Raw genomic sequence first — 27,725 nt, forward strand, 5'->3', positions numbered from 1 at the left:
ACCTGCACATTGATGCTCAGTTTGGGTTTGCCAGGACCACTTGTTTCCAGAACTTGATCATACATAGACCTAAAAGTTGAATTCTAGAGGCAAGCATGACTATCCAAGATAGCATTGACCACATGTGGCAACATCGTGCCAAGGTAAAACAGGTCAATAAGCATCAAAATACTCCAGTGGACAGAACCGTACTTAACACAAAGGAAGATGATTGTGGGCGTTGGAGGTTAATCATCACATCTCTGAAACATTACTGCGAGAGTTCCTCAGGGCACCATCAACTATTTTCGGTTATTTCAATATCCATTAAAAGATAATTACTGGGGATAGATCCATTATGATTGCACAATATTCAATTCCATTCACAACCCTACAGTCTATGCTTCCGTGGAACAAGAGCTAAGTAACATTTCGACAAATATTATTAAAAAAACATAAGAATGTTAGAAAATTAATATTTAAATCAATTTAGAACCTAACTACTTACCCTTGATGTTCAATGGTATTACCATTGCTACATCCTCATTAATCAATAATCTGTAGTCAACAAGAGCGGTAATTCAACCTGGCCGATTGTATTGACCTGCTGAGTTTCTCCAGCATTATGTGTTTTTCACATTATTTGTGGCTCTAGTGCAGATCAAATGCTGACTCAGAGACAAGTAACTTAACTTCCTGACAAATAAGGGATTTCCCCTATCAGAAGAGTGTTGGAATGCACTGCATTTATCTTGATGGGTGCAGGTCCAACAACTTTCAAGATGCACAATACCATCAAGGACAAAGCAGTCTGTTTATATGGTACTCTGCCCACCATTCTCTACATCACCATGGGCAGCTAGTAACTACAATGTGTTTAACTCTACTTGCTCTTTCATGGTTGAGAGCAGAAGTCCAAGAAATAGCTGTGATTCTGTCAAGGGATCTGTCCACTATGATGGAGGGGAAGCCAAGAAAGAAGACACTTCAGAGCCCTCTCTCATCTCATGGAAAATCTCATCAATGCAGTAAATGCAACAAATGCAGAAGAACTGGGAGAATGGAATGAGTCCTTACTGGAGGTAAGGTGGAAGAAACTATGGCCAAGATAGCCGTGGGAGTTTGAGAGTTTGTAATGGATGTTTGGGATCCAAGTGGAGACAGAAAAATCCAAATAGGGGACAGTCAATGTTGGACAGTAGGTGCTTTTAAGCTGCAGAACCTGGGTAGCCCTCTTGGGACCCAGGTGTGATTAGTGGGGCAAAGGTGCTTCCAGCAACTTTTAAACTGTAGGGAATGGACCCATTAACTCGCCATCCCGGCGATTTAAGGGGGACCCTGCCACGGCAATGATCCGTTAAGTGACGTGGAACACACTCAGGGGAACTATTGTTGTCTGCCCCGCGCCCCGCCCCCCCCCACTGGCTATCATTCACCCCCCCGACCCCTCTCCTCTCTCCCCCACAGCAGTGACCCCTCTTTTCTCTCCCCCGCAGTAATGACCCCTCTCCTCTCTCTCCCGCGGAAGCAACCTCACTCTCTCCTCTCTAACCACGGCAGCAACCTCTCTCCCCCCATCATGGCAGCGACTCCCACCCACCCCCGATTGTAGCAGGCACTTCACTCAGGGATTTCCCTATGGCATCAGCGCACAATTTTGCTGTTCAAGCCGCTGGTGGATGCATCCTGGGTAAATTTAGCTGGGTTCTCTGACTACCTTTGAGGTAGGGTAAGGACCCAGTTGACTTTGGACGACGCTGTCTGGGTCGGACCCTTTCAAGCTACCTTGTGAGTGGGGTGCTAATCTGGCAAATTGCCTGGTTAACCCCATTTTACAAGGCAGCTTGAAAGTACCTCATGTAAAGGTGATGGAAAGTGGAAATTGGCAGTAAAAATTAAGAAATTTGAATTCTGCATGTACTTAAGCAGCACTAATGTACCTTAAAAAAGAGTTAAGGGAGCAGGCCTGAGTAAGCACAAAACAAAGAATCTTTTACATAACCTTCAAAAGCATAGCCATTGCTTGGGCCCACGTGAGTGCTCATAACCTCACTTTTGATCTGGACAAACTGAGTAGAGTTGGAGGAAGAGATGTTCTCATGATGTAAATCAACATGATGTGTTCATTTAGGTGCAGAACTTGTTGCTGGTAGGAAATGGTTGGGCCTCTATTCAAAGAAGAATGGACACCCATAAACCCTCCTGATGTAAAATGAAAGTGCAGCGATATTACATGTCCATGATGAAGATGAATCTGTTGGAACAAAGATTGGAAAGTACAAACATGGTAAAGGGCATCCAAAGTGCCATAGATGCACTGGGAAGGGACTGGACCAAGGAGAAGTAATGGTATCAAATTAGGAAGAAGTAAGTTTGATGTGATGAGCAGGCTAAAACAATGGGTTTGTCCAGACAGTCCTGCTTGTGAATCATGAGCAGAAGGTAGCAAAGGGCTGGGCAATATGGCTGATAGCTGTGGAGGGAAGAGCTCTCAAGGAAATAAAGTCTCTGGTTATGTGGAAGACAATGGCTTCATCTTCAATGGTGAGGATATTGGTCTTGAGGAGGGTATTTAGATGTATCTGAGAGCAAATGCTTGGCCTTTGTGAGATAGAGTTCACTTGTCAGAGAATAGAAGTGCCATTCTTGTCGGCAGGTTTAATGACAATATCAGGATTGATTCTTGGAGAGCAAAATGCTGCACGTTCAAAAGGATGTAGATCAGATTGAGTGAAGGGAATTCAAATATCAATGTTCATTCAACAGTTAAGAATGAATAGATATGGAGATGGTAAGAGATCAGAGGGAAGGGTTCTCAGGTGAATTAGGAATTCTGAAGGTTGGAAAAAGAGTTATTTGCTGAAGGTGCACAAGGAGGAACTTTGTCCAATGGGACATGTTTGCCCTCTGAAGAAGGAATGTGTGATAGCTAGCTTTTTAGAGAAAAGGATTTAATATTTTATTTTTCTGAATGGCTTGAAGTATTAATTTAGACTTTACGACTGAATGTAATGACAAATGCTTTGAGAAGGTCCAGTTAACTGGCTTATCCGGTATTGTATTTTTAAATTTATTAAATTTAGACATACATTCAGCACATTAACAGGCCCTTTGGCCCATGAGCCCATGCTGCCAAAATACATCCAATTAATCTACAACCCCTGTACGTTTTGAAGGGTGTGAGGAAACCGGAGCACCCAGAGTCACGGGGAGAACATATAAACTCCTTACAGAGAGTGCCAGATTCGGACCTGAGTCACTGGTGCTGGTACATACAGCATTATGCTAACTGCTGAGGTAACCATGGCACCTTAAACAAGTGGTCCTGGCAAACCCAAAACATGCCTCAAAGCACTCCTCTACTATAGCTGGATTTCAAGTTATTTTACAACAATTCTTACTTGCCTCACAAGATTGCATATTTATTATCAACTAAGAACTTGGCGCAATAATTCTGCACAACCCACTGCACCCCTTGTGAATGCAGCCTCTGATCAGTAGTGAAAAACTTTTCATTCTCCCGATACACTGCATAATCATTTCCTTACAAATTGTCACTTTCCTCTTTCATTTACTTAATTTCATTCATACATTGCCGACTGACAATCACAGGATACGACTTAACCCATTTAACCCGTATATTTGAACAGTGGGCTTGATGTGACTGCAAGAAGCCTCAACCATATTGCATATTGGTGAGGGGCCCAATAAGTCATAATTTGCTTACTGGATAAATGTAAAGTAAAATCATAAAAGTGTGAAAAATATTTTTTTTTCATATTTCATGTGGTAATTTTCCTACTTGATAAATGATAATAAAATGCATATGATGTTACTGAGGAGAAGATAATATATAATGCAACTTCAAACCAATCATATGCTCTAGCATTAATCAACTTTATTATCATAGATCCTTTATTATCCATGGATCCTCTTGCTCGTAAAAACAAATATGGTAGGTTTGCTTATTCTGCTTAGTGAAAATAATATGATACATTTCCTTTTTTAAAAAATTATAACTTCTCATAAAGAGATGTCAAGCTTTAGTAACACTATGCATTAATTATTTTATTAACTTGGCATCTGCTTGGTTAAAATCTCAGCACACTGACTTTTGGGACAGGCGCCAAGAATAGAACAGTTGCTTTGTCACAGAAAGGAAAGGGAGGGTTTCCCAATGAATTAGCAATGACTCAAGAGAGTAGTTGAGCAATGTCAGGGAGGGCCTGTGGAAAATTACTGAACTGAGGTTGCTGCAGTGGCAGGATTTCACTATTGATCACCTTCATTCAAGGTCTCAATTTGTGGAGGTCAGATGAAAACAGAATCAAATCCATTTTGGTTAATTAGTCTGCCAACACACAAAGTCAAAGTTTACAATAAAAACCTGACCAGTTATTTGAAAGCAATTGATGTCTGTCAACCTATATAATGATCTGCATCATTAAGTTAAGGAGCCCAAATTTGCAAAGGATTATCTAAAACTGGAGAGTGTTAAATAACTAGAATACTCTGCTATCCCACGTAATATATTGAAAATAGCTGTTTTACATAAAGGGGACATGGTTCCTACAATTCTTGGTTAGAGAGAACATCTTTTCTTTTTTAAATGCATCATAGAAAAAATGTTAAATAATTATACTGATTTAGCTTCAAGTAACCAAAACAGAATGGTGATACTTCAGCAGCAGATCTTAGATACTAATCAACATCAAGTTGTTTTACTAACTTTTCCTAGTCATTATGCTGGAAAATTAATTGCTATTTTAATCACATCAGTAATTTCTAAGTAAGAAAATTTCAAGAAATTCTTATCAGCAAATATTCATGCATATTTCACTCAGCCCTACATACAAGTTATTATGGGTTTGCAACAAAAACAATTCTGTAACTTTACCAGATGTTTAAACAAGTACCCAACAACCTTATACTGGCATGCTGCCCACAAAGGAAAATTACCAGATAGAAACGATTCAGGGTTCTGCCCATGTTTTGTCATTGCAAGTCGAAGAACCAATCAGCTAACAAGTTACAGGGGTGTGTGCAGAAGATCTGTCTAATCAAACTGTCACTTTAATGAATGAATCAAGCCCTGACCTAAATTTTTATGTTGCATGAATAACCATCATCCTCAAGAAAAACACAGTTGAGCAATTGCAATACTTTTTCATGACATCTGTGCACCTATGCGAAGTATACACTGAAAAGGATGTAACTACAAAATGAAACATATTGTCGAATTATAGCAACATTTACCACCATGGAGCTACATATTTGCTGTCCTAAAATTCCTGTGCATTAATATCATACTTTCAACTGAATGTATAAAATCCATTTTCATAAAAAAACAAGAGAAATACTGCATTTTAAAATTCTCAGTTCATTTCCCAACAACTGGAGCTTAATAACCACTTCAACTCCCCCAATCATTTCTAAAATGATATGTCTGCTCTAGGCTTCATCCATCGTCAGCATGAGGCCAAACATAAACTTGAGGAATAACACATCATATTTTTCTTGTGCAGCTTTCAACCCAAAGCTTGAACATTTTTTTTTAAATAACTCCACTCCTTCATGGTTCCTGTTTTTGTCTCTACTTACTCTTGCATTTACTTTTTCTCCCCTCTCTAAAATTTCTTCCCCTCCCCCCACACCATTCCAGTGGTCTTTCCCTCTACCTATCTCTCCACTTCTCAACCACCCACCCAACCCCCACCCCTGGGGCCCTTCCCCAAGCTTCTCCCCTCTATTTCTATACCAAATTCTTTGAATTTGCCACAACTTTCAATGTCTAGACCTTATACATCTTAAATTGGGTTTCTGATCAGCCATGACACTGAAGCAACTCTAAACTGTTTCACATGATAGCCTCTGTGACTGTGCCCCACTAGCACATCCTTTTCACTGCAGCTTTTAATACAAAGCCCTTTTTATACTGAAAAGCTCCGTTATTGCCATATATACAACCCACCTCTGGAAGCTGATTTGCTTGTTCAGACAGAACCAAAAAAAGCCAGCTCCATGAGTCCTTTTACACAGCAGATCAGCTTTCCGAAGCAAGAGAGGCAGGATGTGTAGCACAGCAGTGACGGTGCTAGTGTGACATTGTGTTGTGTTGGGTCTGGACACAAGGATTTGCAATCACACGTAGCTTTTATTAACACAGAATTAAGGAAGAGCATGGGAAATTTTTAATGGAAATAAAACACGCATTCACACAATTTATAAAGGAGTATGGGAAAGTCTTATGGGAGTAAAATACTCATGCACACAATTTATAAGGGAGCATGAAAAAATGTTAAACAGTCCAGTTTTGATCCCGGAAACACAGGTTGACTGTTTTAGATAGGTCCCACATTGGTATGCTCCACCACTGAGAGTACTTATCTTGGCAGGTCAAAGACGGGTAAGTCTAAACCCCCAATTTGTCTTTGATGCTTTCACACAGCATGTCACATGGTCACATGGATAAAACCAGGCTTTCAACACTATGTAAAAGGGGCTCATCATTACCTTCAAATGCCTCATATCCATTACCCAGTTAAGAGGGATTTGACTCATTTTATTCCATTCTTTTATTCAATGGTTAGGAGTGAAGCCCCAGCAACTTATTCTCTCCTTGCCATATTATCCTGTACTATTTTTGCCTAACTACGCATGATTTCCACAGCCAAATATATGGCTTCCCATTTTGTCAGTATTTTGATGGCACGAGCTCACTCGACCTCATCCAATGATTTTTATTTGTTGTCATTCTGGCTGTCCAGTAGCCAGTTATGGATGAGCCACAATATTCGTCAATTAAATACTCAGAAGACCAAACTAATGTATTTAATTCTAGCCATGAACTCTTCTCTCACCAATCAGTTTTCCCTCACAGCTCCTTCTCCACCCTCACTCAGGCTAGTGTAATGGACTGCTAGACGAAGCTCAACTTCTAAAGTTTTTGACTTCTTCACAATGTTGGGTCCATGATGTCATATATCACCACTTTTACCTCAGTAAAATCTCTGTGTTAGCACTCTTGCCCATGAGTCAAAAGCTGGTGGAAACAAGTCCCAGAATGACACTCGAATTTACTACTTAACAAATGCTTCAGTTTCATCTTTTACCTTTGCTATCTTTTTGATGGCACATTAACAAAAATTGTAAGCAAACGGTGAAAGGCATTGGATTTTTGTCTCTATTTACCTAAACGCTTATAAATGATTTAATTATTTCAAGGTACAACTCTTGTGATTCCCCCAGTGGCTTCACATTCTCCAAACTCCATCAGCTTATCCAAAATTTTGCACTTTGCAGTCTGACCATCAGTGAATAATACTCATTCATTCAAGTTCAAGTTTATTATAATTCGATTGTACAAGTTCAACATGGCGAAACAGCCCTCGGTTTTTGCACTGGTCCTCGGTGAAAAAACATGCAAACACACATACAGACATAACATACATATATAGACAAATGAGACACATGGATGTCGTACATAAGTATACAAAAATTACTAAATATAGTTAATAAATAGAGGTCTCTCAGAGGGAATTTATAAGTAGTTTATCAGTCATTCAGCAGTCTTAATGCCCTTAAGAAGAGCTGTTTCTTAGCCTGGAGGTTCTGGCTCTGATACTCCTGTATCCTTTTCCCAACTGAAGAAGATGAAAGATGCTGTGTACAGATGGAAGGGGTCCTCAATGATTTTGTGAGCCCTCTTCAAACAACAATCCTGGTAGATCAAGTTGATGGAGGGGAGAGGGGATTGGGGGGGGGGGGGGGAAAGGGGACCCTAGTAATTCTCTCTGTCGTTTTTATGGTCACATGGATTGACCTCCAATCCGATGCTCTAAAGCAACCATACTACACTGTGATGCAGTCAGCCAGGACACTCTCGAAAAAGCTCCTGTAGAAAATTGACAGTATGGTGGCCGGTTGTCTTGTCTGCCTCAGTCTTCTCAGAAAGTGCAGTCGCTGTTGCGCCTTTCTGACAAGGAGACATTTTGTGTCCAGGATAGGACGCCGTCTCTCTACTTTCTCCACTGCAGTTATTGATTAGTAGTGGAGGGTGGTCACTCCCTAGTCCTCCTGAAGTCCACAATCATCTCCTTTGTCTTGTCCACATTAAGTACCGGGTTATTATTCTCACACTATTACATGAGATTTTTCACCTCTTCTCTGTATTGCGACTGCTATTGTGCCATCTGTAAACTTGATGACTCTGTTGGAGCTGGAGCTGGTGTTGCAGTCATGGGTCAGTAGCATGAACAAGAGTGGGCTGAACAGACAGCCCTGAGGTGTGCCACTGCTCAATATGACGATGCTTGATGTTTGCTGCCAACCTTGACAGACTGTGATCTTTCCATTAGGAAGTTCAGAATCCAGTTACAGAGAGGATTCAACGAGGACCACTTTTGTACCAACCTTGGGGAATGATTGTATTAAACTGAGTTTAAGTCATTGATCAGCAGCCTGGCATCATTCTCCAGGTGGGTCAGGACGGAATGGAGGGACAAGGCTATAGCATCATCAGTGGAATGGTTCTGTCTGTAGGTGAAATGAAATGAGTCCAGGGAACCTGGAGGTGAGCTTCAATGCATTCCATCACCAGATGCTCAAAGCATTTATAATGGCGGAGGTAAGTGCCTCTGGGTGGTAGTCATTGAAGCGTGTTACCATCGCACTCTTTGGTATTGGGATGACAGTAGCTCTCTTGAAACCTGCAGGGATGATGGACAGCTGTAGTGATGTGTTGAAGATATCTGTAAGGACTGCCATCAGTTAGTCTGCACAATCCTTCAGTACATGACCAGATATGTTGTCTGGTCCCGCTGCCTTTTGTAGGTTCACCTTGGATAGGGTTTCCCCCACCTCAGCCACATTCATCAGGGGGATTCGGAGCTTTCTTAAGGATCAGTCTGTTCTCATCAAACCATGCATAGAAGATGTTCAGTCTGTCTGGAAAGGAAGCCTCGTTGTCTTTGATTCACAAGGTTGTTTGTGGTCTATTATAGTTTTGATCTCTTGCTGCATGCACCTTGTGACATGCAGCTGTCTATTCCATAATAGACCAGAGTTCACTGGTGCCTCAAATTAATGAATTTTATTCCTCACGCTCAGATCCTTTGTGAAAGAAAAAGTCTTTCATAGTACTCATTCTTGCAATTGCATAGTGCGGTAACCAATCAACAGAGGAAGTACAGAGAAGCAGTAATGCACTGAAATTCTTTTTGATAACGTTGAAGGTGAAATTTCAGTTGGAAGTTGAATAATACTCAGCAGAATTTGCCAGGTCTGATAATAAAACAGAGTGTGCCTGTAAAGTTTTTTTATTACAATAAAGAAACTTGGGTTCTTTTTAAAACAACTAGATTATTAATAAGCAAACAGCACGAACAACAGAACATACACATGCCAGACCTCATGTGGAGGCATCCATCTTGAATCTAGCCAAGATGCAGCAGCATTCCCAAGATGCAACATTCCCCAGATGCCACACACTCAGTCTCCGACTCCTTCTGGTGGTAGCACTCTATCACTACATCCCCCTTCCTTGAGATGTTTAATCAAACATGACACATTAATACAGTATTCTTTCAATTTAAAGTTCAACACAAACATAACATCAACAGCACAAACCTTTAAGTGTGCAGCTCTTTTTCTTTTATAGATTCAGTCTGTCAGGTGCTTTGACAACTCGTGTGGATCTTCTTAACACAGGTGTTTGTGTCGGCTCTGCTGGTCCAATATCGTTTAGCACTGGTGGTGTTTCCTCTGTTTCTGTGCAAGTTGAATCCTCTACATTTGTCTGTTCCTACAGTATCTCTGGCATTTTCAGCAGGCTTCTTCGATTCCTCCTCAGTATTTGACCCTCCTCGATTCTGACAGTGTAGGATCTTGGGTTTACTCTATCCAGAATAGTAGCCATTTTGTCCCAAGTGTTGGAATCTCTGAATCTCACAGTGTCATGTTGTGCCATTGCCCCTAAACTTCTTGCTGACTTGTCATAGTTTGCCTTTTGTCTACCTTGCAGACATTTTCGTTACTGTTCGACATATCGGTTCTTGTTTTGGCCTGCAGAGTAGGGAAGTGTGGTGCGTAGTCTTAGTTCCATCAGAAGTTCAGCAGGTGTCATGCCATGTTCAAATGTTGAAGTTCTGTTACTCAACAGAGTTAGATACGGATCTGAGTTGCTATCTAGTGCTTTCTTGAGCAACTGTTTAACTACGTGAACTCCTTTTTCTGCTTTACCATTTGACTGTAGATGCAGAGGCCTTGAAGTCACATGTTGGAAATCAAATTCTTCAGCAAAGTTCTGGAATTCTCTACAACTGTAGCGTACATTGTCACTGTAGACAATTTAAAGAATTCCGTGTCTTGCAAAGATCGATTTCATGTATTGGAAGCAGTGAAATCTCCAGATAATTTGATAGATAATTAATAACCAGCAAGAAATTCTTTCCATCTATGTGGAACAGATCAGTCCAAACTTGCTGCTATGGTTCTGCTGGTACATCATTCATTATCATGGGTTTCTTTGTCTGCTTGTGTGATGCTTCAAACAGGTCTCAGAGCTGGAAACCATCCTGTCAATGTCAACATTTATCCCTGGCCAATAAACAGCAATTCTGGCCCTCCTCTTGCATTTTTCAATTTCAAGGTTCCCCTCATGCACCCTTTTCAGAATCTCTTGTTACAATTCTGCTCTGTCTGAGAAGAAGCCCATTGACAACACTCAGTTCAGCTCTGATGTTGTAGTATGGCTGACATTGACTTCTAGGCCATTCTTCATTCTGATTCTTGATGACCTTCTGTAGAGCTATGCCCTTTTCTGTTTCAGCTGCAATCTGCTTGGATTTCATGTCAGATACTGGAAGAGATTCACTGATCAGATTCATATGGAGATTCACATCTGTCCCTGTGGAACTCTCATTGCATGCTTCACTCTGCATTGTTGCCCTGGATAACACATCAGCTAACACAATAAGTTTCTCTAGTGTATACAACAATTCAAAGTCATAACTTGTAGCTTCATCATCTGTCTTTGAATTCTCGGTGACATTTCACGAAGATTTTTCTTGATTATTGTTATTAATGGCTTGTGGTCTGTCTCTGCCATGAATGTTGGTAGACATAACTGTGTAATTTCTTGAGTCCATAGAGCAGGCATAGACACTCTTTCTCAATCTGTGCATACCAACATTCAGATGTTGTCATCATCCTTGATGTGTATGCTACTGGCCTCCAATCTTCTCCTATAGCCTGAAGTAGTATGACACCTATTCCATCTTTTGAAGCGTCTGTGGATATTTTCATCCTTCTGGATGCATTAAATAACGTCAAAAGTACTGGTTCTGTAGTTACAATGGTCTTCAATTGTCCCCATTCTTCCTCAAGGTTGTCTGTACAATTGAATTCACATTTATCCTGTAACAACTTCCTTAAATTTGTTTGGAAGACAGGCTTGGTATGAATTTATCAATGAAATTGATCATTCCCAGCACTCTGAATATGCCTTTTTTGTCAGTGGGACTGGGCATCTCTAAAATTGCTTTCACTGGCTCTTGTCAGGCTCTACACCTATCTCTCACAGTTTATCTCCTAGAAAGGTGATTGCCTTCACATCAAATTGACAGTATTCTGTTTAACTTTAATCTTTATATCTAGATGTGTTGCAGCACTTTGATGAGCCTTTTGTTGAGTTGTGTTTGCGGATCCCCATAGGTGTCCCCTTGGGTGTCATCCATGTACACACATACCCCATTTATGCCTTCTATGATGTGCTCCATTGACCTGTGGAACACTTCCAGAGCTGAGGAATTCCAAAAGGTATTCTCAGACATGAGTATCAGCCAAACAATGTATTAAATGTACAGTATTTTGTCCTATCATCATGCAGTTTTATTTGCCAGAAGCCCTGGGATGCATCCAATTTAATTAAAAACTTTACAACAGCCATCTCACTTGTAATTCCATCCCTGGTTGGAATCTGATAATGTTCCCTCTTTATATTGGCATTCAAGTCTTTTGGGGTCCATCCACATATGTAGGTCACAGTTCTTCTTTTTGACACACACCACTCAATTCACCCATTCTTTGGGCTCCTCCACTTTCTTTAAGACCCCTAGTGCCATCATTCAGTCAAGTTCCTGCTTGGGCTTTTCTTTTAGTGGTGCTGGAACCCACCTCAGGGCATCCACTCAGAGCTGTGCATCCTCTTTTAACTGTATCTTATAGGTGAATGGTAGAACTCCAAACCCCTTAAAGATGCCAAGGAATTGATCCAGTATTTCCTCTACGCTGTTCTATGCTTGGTCACTGTTAATGTGATACATCCTCTTGACTCGTTTTAAGTTTTCATGTGCTTTCCCACCAAGAAGTGAAGAATGTCAATCTGGGACTACTGTGAACCTGAGGTGTTGCTCTTTATCTTTAATTTTCACCTTGAGTTTGCATGTACCTTTTGAGACAATGCTTTGAGCAGTACAGGATTTGCATGGATGTATGGCTTTATTTTCATTGCCCTAATGTCATGCTCAGAGATTAAATTGACATAACTTGAAAGGACACAGTCCATTTATCCTGCTCTACACTGTTTACTTCCTGCACCACTATGCCCACGAAAAGTGTACCACTGAGAGCAGTTTCTTCTATAGTGTGCACACTTTTACTTGTTTAGTTTCCCTTTGGGAAAAACATTGCTTTGCATGGTGATTCTGCCCTTTGCACTTATTAGACACTTTCCCATAAGCTGGGCATTGCTTTAGCGTGTTCAGTGCCACATCGTTTACCATTGAATGTCTCTCCACCTTTTTGTTGGTTCCTGTACCTCATTTTTTGTTTGTATTTGTGTTCAGACACTGTGGCTATGACTATGCCTTAATTTTCACTGCCTTTTACACTATCACTGAACTTTTGCGCGAGCTGCAGAGCTAATTCACTGGCATGGCATATCTTCAGTCGAGCTAAGGTAAGATCAGTCTCTCTCAGCAGCCTCTCACTCACTTTCTTATCATTAATCCTGAATGCAATTTGATCATTGAATCTTGCAGCAAATCAAAATTGCATGTTGTTGCTTTTAATTTAACATGTCAATAACCTTGTCGAATTTGCTCTGGTCTGCCTCAGGAAAAACAAATGTGTTTTTAAAAAATATTTTTAAAATTTTAAAAAATTAATACATATAATCCAATATATGACAAAGTACTCCCTCAACTATCCACCCTCCTCCCATGTGACCCCTCCTACCCACCCCTCCCCCCCAATGCTAACTAACCTATCCCACAAGAAGGAAAAAAAGGAAAAAAGGGAGATGTAAACCATAATGATGTAATTAATTAATTACCATGGATTAGAATAACACCATAACTATGTGGTCGGAGAATTCAAAATTTTAAATCCATATGATCCAAGTAAGGGCTCCAAGTTTTACGATAAAAAAATAGTTATCATGTAAATTATTTGTTATTTTTTCCATTGGAATACAAGATCTCAATTCCATATGCCATATATATACTCAAATCAGTCTCATTTTTCCAAGTAATCTCTAAACATTTTCTGGCTACAGCCAATGCTAATCTCAAAAATGCAATTTGAAATCTAGTTAATCTTAATTCTAAACACAACTTCTTAATATTACCTAACAAAAATACTGATGGATCAAATATTAATTTCACTTTAAAAATAACTTCTAAAAAAATCCTTAAGTCATTTCCAAAAAGGTTTTACCATTTCACATGACCAAGTAGAATATAAAAAAAAGAACCTACTTCCTTCTGACATCAAAAACATAAATCTGAAGAAATTAAATTATATCTCTTTAATTTTTCTGGATTTAAATATAAATGATGTATAAAATTATAATGAACTAACCAATATCTCACATTAACAATTTTAGTCATACTAACTTTACATAAATTTCTCCAATCATCTTGATTAATAACTATTCTTAATTTTTTTCCCCCCATTTTAACCTAGATTTACACAAATATAACTTAGGCATTTTATTCTATAATAATGAATACATTTCATATATAAATCCCTTCTTCCCTCCATCTGTAAGTAAAATTTCAAATTTAAATTGTCCAGGTAACCATAAAGTATGTCCAAAATTATCCAATAATAAAGCTTTAATTTGATAATAACAAAAAAATGGATGATATTTCGTTTTTATTTCATTCTTTAAAAAGAAATAAATTAACCCGCTTCATAACAATCTTGTATAAATTTAATTCCTTTTTGATCCCATAAAACTGATTATTAAACATAAAAGGAAAAAGCTTATTTTGATATAAGGGTGTTTTACTTGAAATTTTCCCTTGAGTACCTATTACATAATTTATTTTATTCCATAATTCCATTAAACCTATCAAAATAGGTGAAGTATAATTACATAATAACTTAGAATTCCATTTATAAATAAAATAATCCATCTTCTTCTCATCAATTTGAGACAATTCAATGTTTGCCCATACGAATGACTTTTCAAAATCAAACATTCTATTAATAAACTTTAATTGTGCCGCTTTAAAATAATTTTGAAAATTCGGAAGCTGAAACTTCCTAATTCATATTTCCAAGTTAATTTTTGTAAAGATACCCTTACATTTTATTTTTCCATAGAAACTCCCTCACAATAGAATTCAAATCTTTGAGGAAACTTACAAGGAATAGATCGAAAAAGATACTGAATCTTAGAAAAAATATTCATCTTAATACAAATAACTGTTCCTATTAATGTAATCGGTAAATCTTTCCATCGATTCAAATCATTTTTAATTTTATAAAACAACGGTAAATATTTTAATTCATGCAAATGACTAAAATTACTATCTACTTTAATAACTAAATATTTAATTTGATTCAATCATTTAAATTTATCAATATGTTTACAAGAAGTATAATCCATTCTGCTAATAGCATGATCTCACTTTTTTCCCAATTAATTTTATAACCTGATATTTCACCATATTGTTCCAACCTATCATGTAACCATTTTCAAAAATTCTAAAGCTCTGTTAAATATATCAAAATATCATTTGCAAGTAAGTTAATTTTAAATTCATCAGACTTCACTTTAATACCCTTAATATTATTATCTTGCCTTATCATCTGATGCAAAAAGAGCTGGTGACATAGGACAGCCTTGTCGAGTGTATCTATTCAATGTAAAAGGTAAAGATAACTGTCCATTCGTCACAACTCAAGCAGTAGGATTTTTACATAAAACCTTAATCCACCCAATAAATATTGGTCCAAATTTAATTTTTTCCAAAACTTGAAAGAGCTCCATTTTACTCTATCAAATGCCTTTTCTGCATCCAATTACATAACCATTGGTAGGTTGGATTCCTCCCGTGAAATATTAATCAAAGAAATCAATTTCACAATATTGTCCACCAAATAACGATTTTTAATAAATACAGGCTGATCCAAATGAGTCAAACCTGGTAAATATTTTGCCAATCTATTTGCTAGAACCTTCATTACAATTTTATAATCAACATTCAACGACAAAATAGGTCTATAAGATCCAGTTTTCAAAGGATCCCTATCTTTTTTAACAATAACCTGTACTGCTGAAAGCATTAAATTAACAATAATTAAGTAATAATTGCCTGAGAAAAAGAATCCAGAAAAGAATGAACCTCCGTTACCTGTTTCAGTACTCCATCAATAATGGAATTAATAAATCTTGAATTTTTTTTTAAATTCAAAAATAAAACCATCTTTGCTTGGGGTTTTCCCATTAGGCATAGATCGAAGTGCTTCTTTTATCTCTCTAGAATTAAAGGGATCATCCAATTTTTTTTTAATATCCATACTAAAGAAAGTAAATGAAACTCAGATAAAACATTTTCAATTTTAACTTCATTTTTATCTGATTCAGATTTATATAATTTTATGTAAAATTCCCTAAACACATCATTGATCTCCTGAGGTTTATGTAATAATTGAAGCCCTTCTAATAGCATTTATTGTTCTTGAAACTTTAATTGCCAAGCTAAAACTTTATGAGCTCTTTCCCCTAATTCATAATATCTTTGATTTGTAATAACTTCTCAAGTTTATGTTTGTAATGAATTATATCATAATTTCATATTAATCAAATGTACTTATTTAATCTCCGTTGAACTCTGTTGTAATTTTTTTTCTAAAATTTCTCTCCTCCAATTTATTAACTTCAAATGAATATTTTTTCTTAATTTTAGATGTAAAATAATTTGTCCTCTCAAATATGCCTTCAAGGCATCCCATAAAACAAATTTACTATTAATTGAATCCATATTTATTTTCAAATATTGCTCTATTTAATTCCTTATAAAATTATAAAATTCTATATGTTTTAACAATAGAGTTGAATCTCCATCAATACGTAGTATCAATCTTTTCTAAACTTGTACATGTTATTAATAAGAGAATGATCTGAAAATGTCCTAATCTTATACTCAGCTGATACATGACCTTGTAAATGTGCCGATATCAAAAATAAATCTATTGCAGAATAAAAGTCATGTCGAAATGAATAAAACTAAAGTCTTTCTCTTTAGGATTTAATCTCTTCCATATATTGACTAAATTCATATCTTTCATTAACATTATCAATTGTTTTTCCATTTTAGTCCTAATTACGGTTTTTGGAGATCTGTTAAATAATGGATCCAATAACAATTAAAATCACCCCCAATCATAACTTTTTCATATGCCTGATTCAAATTAAGAAAAGAATCTAACATAAATTTCACATCTTATACATTAAGAGCGTAAATATTCATCAAACTCCATGATTTGGAATAAATTTTACAATTTACAATTAAAAGTCTACCAATTGATTCAATTACTGATTCCAACTTAAATGACAATTTCTTATTAATCAAAATAGCTATACCTCTTGGTTTAGAATTAAATGAAGTTATAACTTGACCAACCCAATTTATTTTTAATTTCTGATGTTCCTTCTCAGTTAAATGTGTTTCTTGCAAAAAAGCAATATCAACTTTCAACTTTTTAATATAAGCCAAAGCTCTTTTTCTCTTAATTGGATTATTGAGCCGATTAACATTAAAAGAGCATCATTGTAATTTACCTCAAAAACCTCCATACCACATGGAGTGGGACTCCAATCCATGGTCAATATACAAAAAATAATACATCTCCTCAAAAGAAAGAGTAGAAGAAAACGGAAACCCCATAAAAAAACCCCAACAACAACCAAAGTACTACCTCCTTCAATTATACGGGAAGTGACTAATGCCACAAACCAACAACTTTGGAAGGAGAAGCAAACAAAACCATCTCCCCCGAACAGAACAATCAATAACAAAAAGTAAATAAATCATCTCAAGTATGATAATCTTCCTCCAAATCTGTTAACTTGATCATCATCAATGTCAATTTCAACCAACTGTTGACATTCCCTCGCTTGCACACCATTCTTCTATTCCTCTTGAGCTGGTATGAATTGTTGAGAAAGACTTTCTTGACTTTTCTTCTGTTTATTATCAGGCAAAGAATGAGCAAATGAAAGAGCTTCAGTATCATCCCTAAAAAACTGGGATTGAAAATCTCCATTAAAAAACTTTTAAAATAGCAGGATATCGTAAAGCAAATTTATATCCTTTCTTCCACAAAACAGCTTTGGCAAAATTAAACTCTGTGACGTTTAATAACAGCTTGACTCAAATCTGCATAGAAAAAAAAACCTCTATTATTCTTCACCACCAAAGGACTTCGATTTTGCCTTGCATTCTGAACTGCAATCAGTTCTCTATCCTGATAACACAGACAACTGATGAATATGGAACGTGGCAGTTGTACAGGAAAGGGCTTCTTTCTAATTGCTCTGTAAACTCTATCCAGCTCTAAACCATTTGGAAAATATTCCTTTCCCAAAATGTCAGGAATCCATTTCTGAAAAAATTGTATTGGGCCAACCCCTTCAAAATCTTCAGGTAATACAACAATTTTAACATGATTCCTTCGACTCTCCAAAGCATCAATCTTTTTTAACAAATCATTTTGTTGTATTTCCCAACCAATAAAAGAATCCTCCATCTGTCCCATCCTTTCTTTACGTTGCTCAACATCATCAGGACAATCGTGAAAATCCTCTTCAATCTTCTTCACTTTATCCTGTACTTTATCCACCAGATTCACACATTTTGACACATCAGATTTAATAGTTAGCATTTCTTCCTTCATACCAGTAAATTGATTATTCAAAGATGAAAAACCTTGATTCATTTGCTTTGACATAATTTCAATTGGTTTAGACAAAGTATCTAATTGAACTGCAGGGTCTGGATAATGAGAAGTTTCAGCCTTCTCCTGAACATATTTAGATAAGGGCCTACCCTTGTATATCACAGTTTCCTCTTCTTCTGTGCCTGGATAGGCCTTCTCTTCTTCAGTTCCATTGATGACTTCACCTTCCTCTTCCTCCTTTGAAAGTGACTGCATCACGATCCGTCTGTGGGGTCTTGCCCTCTTCCTCAACTGTCCAGCATCCCTGGGCTGCAAGAGATTGGTCCCCTCCTCATAAAGGCCCAAACTTGATTTAACGCACATACGTGAAAATTTTGTGCATGCATGTTTGTTCTTCATAGTCCAAAGGAAGACATCTCCGGGCTCCAGCGCCATCTTCGCCAGCACTCCTGGAGTCATCTGTACCTTTCCCAAAGATGGTCCCTGTGGACGGTGATGGTGAGAAATCGACTCTCCAGGCTCCATCTCGAAGGTAGGCCCAAATTCTTCAGTAGTTGGTGGTTGTTTCTGGGTTGTTTTTTTTTAACTGTTTGAGACTTTGTTTTCCTCAGTTATTACAGTTATCAGTGCTTTATAAAAATATTTAATTTTTTAAAAAAACATAAAACTTTTATAATAGGGTTTTTAGCAGTTCTGTCGGGAGAGATGTTTCCTCACGTCTCCCACCTACGCCATATGCCATCACGTCATGCTCCCACCCCCCCCAAAAAAAATCACGTGTTGAAAACCTCTAGTGCTTGAGGTCCTGCCACGGTAAGTAGCAGTGCAATGTTCTGTGTATTCGGTTTGCTATCGATTCTAATAGCTTGCAGGTACAGAATAAAGCTTAGTTTAAACAGCCTCCACTCATAGTTGACATTTCCACTCCATTTTAGAGCATTAGGAGTATTTTCACTGCTGATATTGACTGTTACTCACTATGCACACTGTGTGTTTTTCTTATTTTTTCTTTCACTCCTGTACACAGCAGAATTGGACTGTTTCTTCCACTCCTGGTTCCATGCAATGTTTCTTTTATTACAATAAAGAAGCTTGGGTTCTTTTTAAAACAATAAGATTTATTAACTTAGCAAACAGCATTAAGGATAGAACATACACATGCCATCCTCATGTGGAGGCATGCATCTTGAATCTACCAGATTCCCCAGATGCTACGCACTCCATCACTGACTCCTGGTGGTAGATAGTATAAAGAAGCACAATGGTCAGCATGGACATGGTGGGCTGAAGGTCTGTTTACTCCTGACTCCATACAAGTTAAAAGAAATTGTATAGCTGACATTGAGTCTGGAAAACTTCAATCTAATCACGTGGAAGATTAGGCGCTGTCCCCTATCATTGGGCTTTGTTGAAATAGTGCCCATAGCTGCAAAATGTTTGGTCAGAATGGGAGTAAAATTGCAAATGAAAGTACAGGCAAATGGAAGTTCAGCTTGGTAATATTGATTGAAGAATAAATATAAGCCATAACATGAGGAATAACATGCCTGATCTTAATATCTGATCTAAAAGACTGCAATTCAGGCAAGATAGCAGAAGTTGAAAAACAAAGCAAACCAGTTCCTAAGAACATCATATAAGTAGCAATGACTCTCTTACAGCTAATCATCAATGCATTGTTTAGTTCCACCAGAATCATTCAACGGCACATCCATCACAGCTTTGCCTGGCATTCCAAATTAAAAAGCATTGAACCAACTTTGACACCACAGAGCCCAAGCTGAAGATAATGGGTATTATGGGAAAAATATCTAGTAACTGGTTCAAGGGAGCATCTTCAGCCCAATCACCATCAGATATTCTCTTCCATTAAAATGTTGGAGTAGTCCTCTTCATCAATTGCCCTGAATTCCACCCTTCACGACTGAAGCAATATTGATTGCAAACAGCAATCTTACTTAGCTTTATTTTCACATACAAATAGCACAGGTACAATGGATGAAATGGCTTTCTCGTGTTATTAATTTTCTCCAACTCCATGACAACACAAGATTAAAAGAAAAACACGAGAAGAGGGATCAGTCCTAAATTCCATTCAAATTTTAAAAGGTTAAAAGGACTTCAACATCCAAGCTATTGGGAAACACAAAAACTGCAGATGCAGGAATCTTAAGCAAACAATGAGCTGCTGGAGGAGCTCAGCAGGTCAGGGAACATCCGCGGGTACAAATAGTTGGTCAACATTTGTTGTTAGGACTACTTGGTGAGATCAATTTAAAAAGGAGTGAAATTTAGTATATGGAAAGAAGCTGGGCAAGGGCCAAAAGGTGATAGGGCATTTGGACAGCAGGCAGGAGAGATGGAGAAACAGGTAGAGGGGATGATGGATAAGTTAGAAAGGAAAGTAAAACAAGAGTAGGAAGAGATGTAAACAGTGGAAAAAGTAGGTTGGGGTTACCTAAAATTAGAAAGATTGATAAGCCATTAGGTTTAAGGCTGTCCAGGAGGAAAATTATGTGTTGTTCCTCAAGTTAATGCCTGACCTCACCCTGACGATGGATGAGGTTGAAGACAGGAATTGAAATGGTTTTTGACTGAAGTCCAAGATATGGTCCTCCTTTCATTTAGCTGATTTAAAAGATAAGTGACACATATAGTTATCTATAGCACTAAATAACCCATGGTTAATTATTATTGCCAAAACATTTTATCTTGCTTTCTATCTTACGTTAACAACCTTGAATGTTTTCATAATCATAATCAGAATTTATTGTCCTGAAATTTGTTGTTATGGGGGAGCATTACAGGTGCAAATATTGCAATAAATTACATTTCAAATATAAATAAATTAGTACAAAAGAAGGGTAAGTGAGGTAATGTCTGTGGTTCATTGTCCATTCAGAACTCTGATGGCAGAAGGGAAGGAGCTGTTTTTGTGCCACTGGATGTTCGTCTTCAGGCTCCTGTACCTCCTTCCTGATGGTAGCAGTGTAAAAAGGGTATGGCCTGGGTGGTGAGGGTCCTTTAGGATACAGGCTGCTTTCTTAAGACACCTTAAGAATATTTTCACCCTGAAAATTGTCTTCTAGAGAGCCTGTTTTCAATAAATGTCATTTGTAAATTTTCTGTACAAGATAATGATGTCTCTCCCCAGCCTCCAGCCACAAAGACAAATTAAACTACTCAGATGTTGGACCATATGAAACCAACAAACTCAGCACAAAGCAGGAATTGCATCTTTATCTTATTTGTACGACATGATATATACCTCACTCATAAATTACCTATAAAGTTACCAAAGACAGAGAAAAAACAAGATGCCCTTAAAATGTGTTGTAATACAAGCTGATCCAGCAAATGGATGTGTTAGCATTTTTGATCTTTCAGTGCAGACATCAGCATGCATCAAAGAGATACGACCTATTCCATCGCAATTATGCCCTGCAGCAACTGAAAACTAGATTCTAAGGAATTAAATCAGACCGTGAACTTCAGTGCCTTTATAAATATAATGGAAGGATTTGAATACCTTCTTAGGAGATAGTTATAGAGTTTTACTTTACTATTATATGACATAATTTAGTTACTAGTTAATGTTAATCCAACATAAATCATCTATTTATCAATACTACAAACTTGAGATTTTCTGGTTGTGTTCTGACCCAATTATCTGAACACAACTTTGTAATATCTCAGCATTTAAAAAAGTTCAGACAAATAAAAGAGAACATATGAAGAAATAACTGTAATTTTCAAATGCAATATCCAATGATAAGGTTATAATCACTTTATAAGAAAAGATTTTAGAATAGACTGAAAGGTGGATGCAAAAAGAGGAACAGGAGGATTTGTTTGTTTTGATAGGTAAATGGAAGAAGAGAGATGTTGAATGGACAGTTTCAGTCATAGTATTTTTAGAAGCCCACAGTTCCTTATCAAAGATGGCTGGAAATATAAAAATAAAAGTGTAAATTCTGTATGCTGATGTAAAGAAATTGTGTTGGAAAGGAGGATGGAAGAAGCAATTGGAATGTAATGAAGACAATGGGATCAAGTGAATATGAGGAGATTAGTTTAGGGGTCAGAGTGATTACATGAGAAAAATAGGTGGTCAGTGGACTTAGGAGAAAGTTGGATTAAATTAAAGATGTAGAGTGTGGGCAAAAACTGAGGAAATGAAGAACAGAGGTTATTTCAAGGTGAAAAGCAATGCAGGTTAACAACCAACATTTAAAAAGGTGGACGAGAGAGGTTAGGCAAAGAGAAAATGAAAGAAATGGCTTGGTTAATAATAACTCACAAAATACACTGGAAATTATTGAGTGAAAAATGAAGTTTTGGCTGGTAACATTGTTCTATATTATGAGGCAAGTTGAATTCCATATTCTGAGGCAAGTTGAATCATTCTATTAAAATCTTCTTCCAGCAATAATTAAACTTTATATAATTACTTAAACTTAATTACTTAAATATAATTACTTTATATTAATTACTTAAACACATTATTGCATCAAGCTATGATCACAACAAAACGTTTGTACATTCGTGGAACTGTATCATAGAAATTTATAGCCAAGAAGCTCTGCTTGACCCTTGCTACTAATATTGCATAGAAACAGAAAACAGGGGGAATAGGCCATGTGATCCTTCAAATTTGCTTTGCTATTCAATACTAACACAGCTGACCCTCTATCTCAATCCCATTTTTTGCTCTTCCCATTCTAAACCATTTGATGCTTTTTATGTGCAGAAATCTCTCAATCCCTTCTTAAAATACTCAGCAACTTAGTCTCCACAGTCTTTTATGGTCAAAAATTCCTGGTCTCCTCATCTAAGTCTTAAATGTCATAACCTGTTCATTCTGAGACCATGACCCTTCATTCTGGACACCTATAGTAGGGTAAACATGCCTGGTCATCGTCATAAAATCAGAGTTTTTCAGCATGGAAGTAGGCTGTATTGCCCAACATGTCAATGGCAACCACATTATCTACCTTAGTTGGTCCCACTTGCCTTTAACAATAATATCTACAGATGCTGGAATCAAGTGTAGTACTCAATAGTTCTGGAGAAACTCAACAGGTTATGCAACATACAGTAAGTAGAATGCAAAAGGCAGTCAGCATTTCAGGCCTGAGCCCATTTACGGAATGTTGAAAATCAGGCAGATCCTAAATAAAAAGGTTAGGGAGAGGTGGGGAGGGATGATCTAATCCATATATCCGACTAAATGACTTTTAAATGTTGCACCTCCTCTGGCAACTTGCTGTGAGAAAAAGTTGCCTCTCAGGTCCCCTTTAAATCTTTTCCCTTAAATCTATGTCCTCTGAGATTTTTCTGACTCTGGCAAAAGGACATTGATTATTTACCTTATCTCTGAACTCACCATTTTAGCTACCTCTCAGTCACCCCTCAGTGTTCTGCTCCAGGAAAAAGGTCCCAGTCAATCTAGTCTCTCTTTATAATCTTTTCTCCACCCTTTCCAGGTTAATGGCATAATTCCTACTGCTGCGTGACCAGAATGCTCTAAGTGTGGTCTTACCAACATGATATCCCAACTCTTGTGCTCAGTGCCCTGACTGATGAAGTTAAATGAGCCAAATAACTTCTTCACCACCTTGTCCACCTGTGTTGCCAGTTTTAAGGAACTATATACCTTTACCCCTTGTTTCCTGTAATCTACAGCCCTCTCCAAAGCCCAACCATTTACTGTGTATGTCTTGGCTTGGTCTAACAACAAAATACAGCACCTCACTCATGTCTGAGTTAAATTCCATCTGCTGTTCCTTGGTCCACTTTCCTAGTTGATCTACATCCTGTTGTAATCACAGATAATCTTCTTTACTGATCTGCCCTGCCAGGATTTGGCATATTTCAATAAGATCCTCTCTCATTCAACTAAGATCGATAAGGTATAGTTGACCCAGTCTCTCCTTATTAGACAGCCCTGCCATCCCAGGAATCAGCTTTGTTGAATTCCCTCAATGGCAAGTACATTCATTTTTGGTAAGCAGCACATAATACTCCAGCTATGATTTCTCCAAAGTCCAGTGCATTGGAGCAAGATGTTCTTGTTCCAGTACTCAAAATCTCTTGCAATAAAGCCAATATAACATTTCACTTCTTAACTGCTTGCTGCACCTGGATGTTTATAAGTATGGAGCAAGACTGTGATGTTAGTATTTGTAAGAAAAATATATAGATGGTATATTTATTTTAAAATTATCTTAATCTACAAAAAGAAGATCAAATAGAAAATAAACATTTTATTCCACACTCACACTGCAAGATGATCTGTTCTGGTTTCTTTCACCAAGTTGAAATATAGGTTGACGGTAATACAACAAACCCATGCCAGGGAACACCAGTCTGTATAGAAACAAAAATTGAATTAAACATTGACAGGAAAAGCAGAGTTTCCAGAAGGTAACAGACATAGCCAGATCCATCAGAGGTCCTGACCTCGCATGCAACATCATAAAGGTTCAAAGTTCCTTTTATTGTATAGCAATAATACATAAAAATGTAATATACATGATATATTTCACCTTTTGTATTCCATAAGATAAACAAAGAGTTCCCATGAGCATTGCTCAATGTCCCTAACAATAAGAGAAAGAGAAACAAAAGAGAGTCCCTTCAGAGACATGGAATTCACCTCCAGTGCACACAGAGCCTTTGCAGCCAGACAAGCCACTTTCAGGTGGCCACAATACCCGACTGTAAAGCAGCCTATTGTACTCCTATGCAGCTGTTGAGTGGCCACCTGAAAGTGGAGAACCCGCCCAGGAGGTTTACCTACCTAACCATTCCCCTGTAGACGTAATGTCCTGCTCCAAGAATCCCCCATTGCACCTGAAAGCAGCTCAGGCAAAGCTGCTAGCAGCTTTCAGGTGCCTAGCAGCGGGCAGGCTGTTGACAGTCAGCTGGCGACCCACTGACAGCCACCCTCCCTGCTGCGGACACCTACCCTCCCCGCTGCCTGACAATCCCCCGGCGTGGGTCTACAGGGTTGGGGAGGCTGGTGGGGGACTATGGGGCTGGGGCGACAGGCGGGGGGACTGTGGGGCTGGGGCAGCCGTACTATTGAGATTTCACATCCTGCCCTGAGAAGATGTTTGAGCTGTTGTAAATTGTTTCCGCCCTTGAGGTGCAGGTGCTTTGCAGCTGAGTAAGATGCTCCAGCAGTGGAAAAGAACCTGATGCGATAGTATTGCTACTCCTGTTTTTCCTGGTAGTTTGAGGTTGTGAGATGGTGCTGAATTACCAAACAAGGACCAAAATGGTTTATGATACTTCTTGCGAAAATCTGGACTGCTCGGGAATTGGGTTGGTCCTGATTTTCTGGATTCTTGGGCAGTAATTTTAAAATTCAAATTTAAGGAGGAATAAAGAAGAGATGAACAGGTGAATTGTGACAGTTTATTCATCAGCAAATATAGCATGGTTCATTTATCAAAATAACATTTTAAAGAAAAATAAAGTGGTCGCTTGTTGCCACTGTGCATCTGTAGTGCTTACGCATGGACACAATATCCCGCTAAATTTAAAAGGTGAGAGTTTTCAATAAGTCCGGATTCTCGGGGACGGCCACCCCAGCCCTGCAATCCCCAACCGGGTGTCCCAGCCCTTCAGTCCCGTGCCGGGATGGCTGTCAGGCAGCAGAGAGATGTAAAAGCAGTGGTGAACCAAATGGAGCAGTCCATGGCTGTAACTCTCAGGACTAATATCGATGCACACGCCGGCGTTGGTCACTGTGAAAGAGCATACTTGAAATGGGAGCGCGGATTGTAGGAACGTTAATGTATTGTATAAGATCACTCTACTAATGCAGTTCAGACTTACAACAATAGTGATCATGGACAGGAGGGAATCTCTATAAGTTTAAAGGTTAGCAAATTTTCAGCATTATCAATAAATTTAAAAATGGGAATGTAAAAGCTTTCTTTCAAACAACATCAAGTAAAAATTAACGCAATGTTCCAGATGCTTAAAACTGTCAGACGGCTGCCCCTGCCCGGACTCAGGAGACGGCTTTTGCTCTGCGGCCCCTCTCCCCACTTCAGATTTTTCAAGTGGCAGAACACCTCCTTCAGCACTGCCACCTGAATGTCCCTTCACAGACACCTGCTCTGGAGCCGCATTCTCCAGGTGATTCCACCCGAAAACGACTACAGACTCCTATTCGATTCATGGCACACAAACTCAAGATCCAGGCTTTCAGGGCCAGAGGCCCTTCAGGTGCACTTCTTGCTTTCAGCACCCCCTCAAATCCTAGTTCTGATACCTAGTTATCATGAGCCAATCTCCAGTATCCCACAGCCTGCATGGATCCTTCTATTGCAAGTCGCCTGCAGCCCACAACTTCAGCAGCTGAGCCCCTTGGTGGCCTGCTGTATGGTCACCTTCCCTCTAGGACCATCTCCCATGCTTCTCCCTTCTCAACAGAGGTTGTTCTCCTATCTTCTGGTGCCCTGCACTAATATGCTGCCTCCCCCCGAGTCTGAAACTTGGAACACTGTCCAACACAAGTGCTGCCATCTGTGGTTGCAGGATTTTAAAAAAAACATCATCAACTCCTTTAACAGGCCTTCACTTCTGATCACTCTGGTCAAAACCTCCTCGCACTGCTACTTTCGGCCATAAGGTACAGAAGCCTCAAAGTTCAAGAACATTTCTTTCCAATGGCTATTAGGCTCTTGAACCTCCCCTTGTTTCAATAATCAGGGATTACTCCTACACTAGAAAAGATCGGTCTGCACTATTTCTAACTCACCTTTTTGGCACTGGGATAACTCTGAATATCTAGCAACATTTCTTGTGTATTTATTCTCTTTTAATTCAATCAAGTATTTAGTATGTAGTTTTATTTTAGTTGTTTTCTTGTTGCTTTTTTTTATATAAGGTACCTGTGTAGAGGTTAAAACCTTCTGTTTCTGATTTATGGTTGTTTTTTGACTTTCCCTTTAAGGATTAATTATTTTTGTAGAGTATTACCAGAGTTACTACGATGTCATATGTGGCAATATCCGAGCGGATGAGGAGCGCATTTCTCATTCTTGGAATGACCATGGAAGAGACATGAGCTCTCGAGAAACTTTTCTTTGAATTTATCATTATTATTCATTATTAATCATTTATTATCATTTTAATTCATTTACATTTGTTTGAAGTTGAGTATCGTTATAATTTACAATATGCTTTGTTTTATTCATCGTTATGAAGTGCAAAGCTATGAAAATATTTATTCGCTTCTATCAATGGAAATTTAAAGCTATTTACAGCTCCAATTTTGAAGTTTGATTTATTTGGATGAATAAGATACTGTAGCGCGTCGAATGACTCAAAGACTTGTAGATTCAAACCAAGGCTTTTATTACCAAAAGACTGGAGTGTAGTACATCGAGGTCGACCAGTCTAGACTGACCTGAGTCTGGTTAGGTGCAGCACTTTATGATCTGGCCAGTAGTGTGGCTAAATATATAGAGGTGATAGGATCCCATACTATCACATTCACCTCTTCTTTGAGAACTGACCCTGGGGTAGCTAAAACA

The 27,725-nt window shown here is 38.2% G+C and overlaps 1 protein-coding gene across 8 annotated transcripts in view; it reads right to left on the bottom strand.

The window, feature by feature from the left end:
* Positions 1–27,725, bottom strand: part of LOC138738687 (cyclic AMP receptor-like protein A) — a 233,758-nt gene that overhangs the window by 139,749 nt on the left and 66,284 nt on the right. For all 8 annotated transcript variants that reach the window (XR_011341679.1, XM_069889385.1, XM_069889384.1 and 5 more), the window contains one exon: positions 24,453–24,540. Coding sequence is in view for 7 of the 8 variants with exons in the window: in XM_069889385.1 (XP_069745486.1) it covers positions 24,453–24,540 (88 nt within the window). In the remaining variant the exon portion in view is untranslated. The remainder of the gene's footprint in view (positions 1–24,452; positions 24,541–27,725) is intronic.

This window comes from Narcine bancroftii, chromosome 7 (genome assembly GCF_036971445.1).
Source record: "Narcine bancroftii isolate sNarBan1 chromosome 7, sNarBan1.hap1, whole genome shotgun sequence".
NCBI lineage: Eukaryota > Metazoa > Chordata > Chondrichthyes > Torpediniformes > Narcinidae > Narcine > Narcine bancroftii.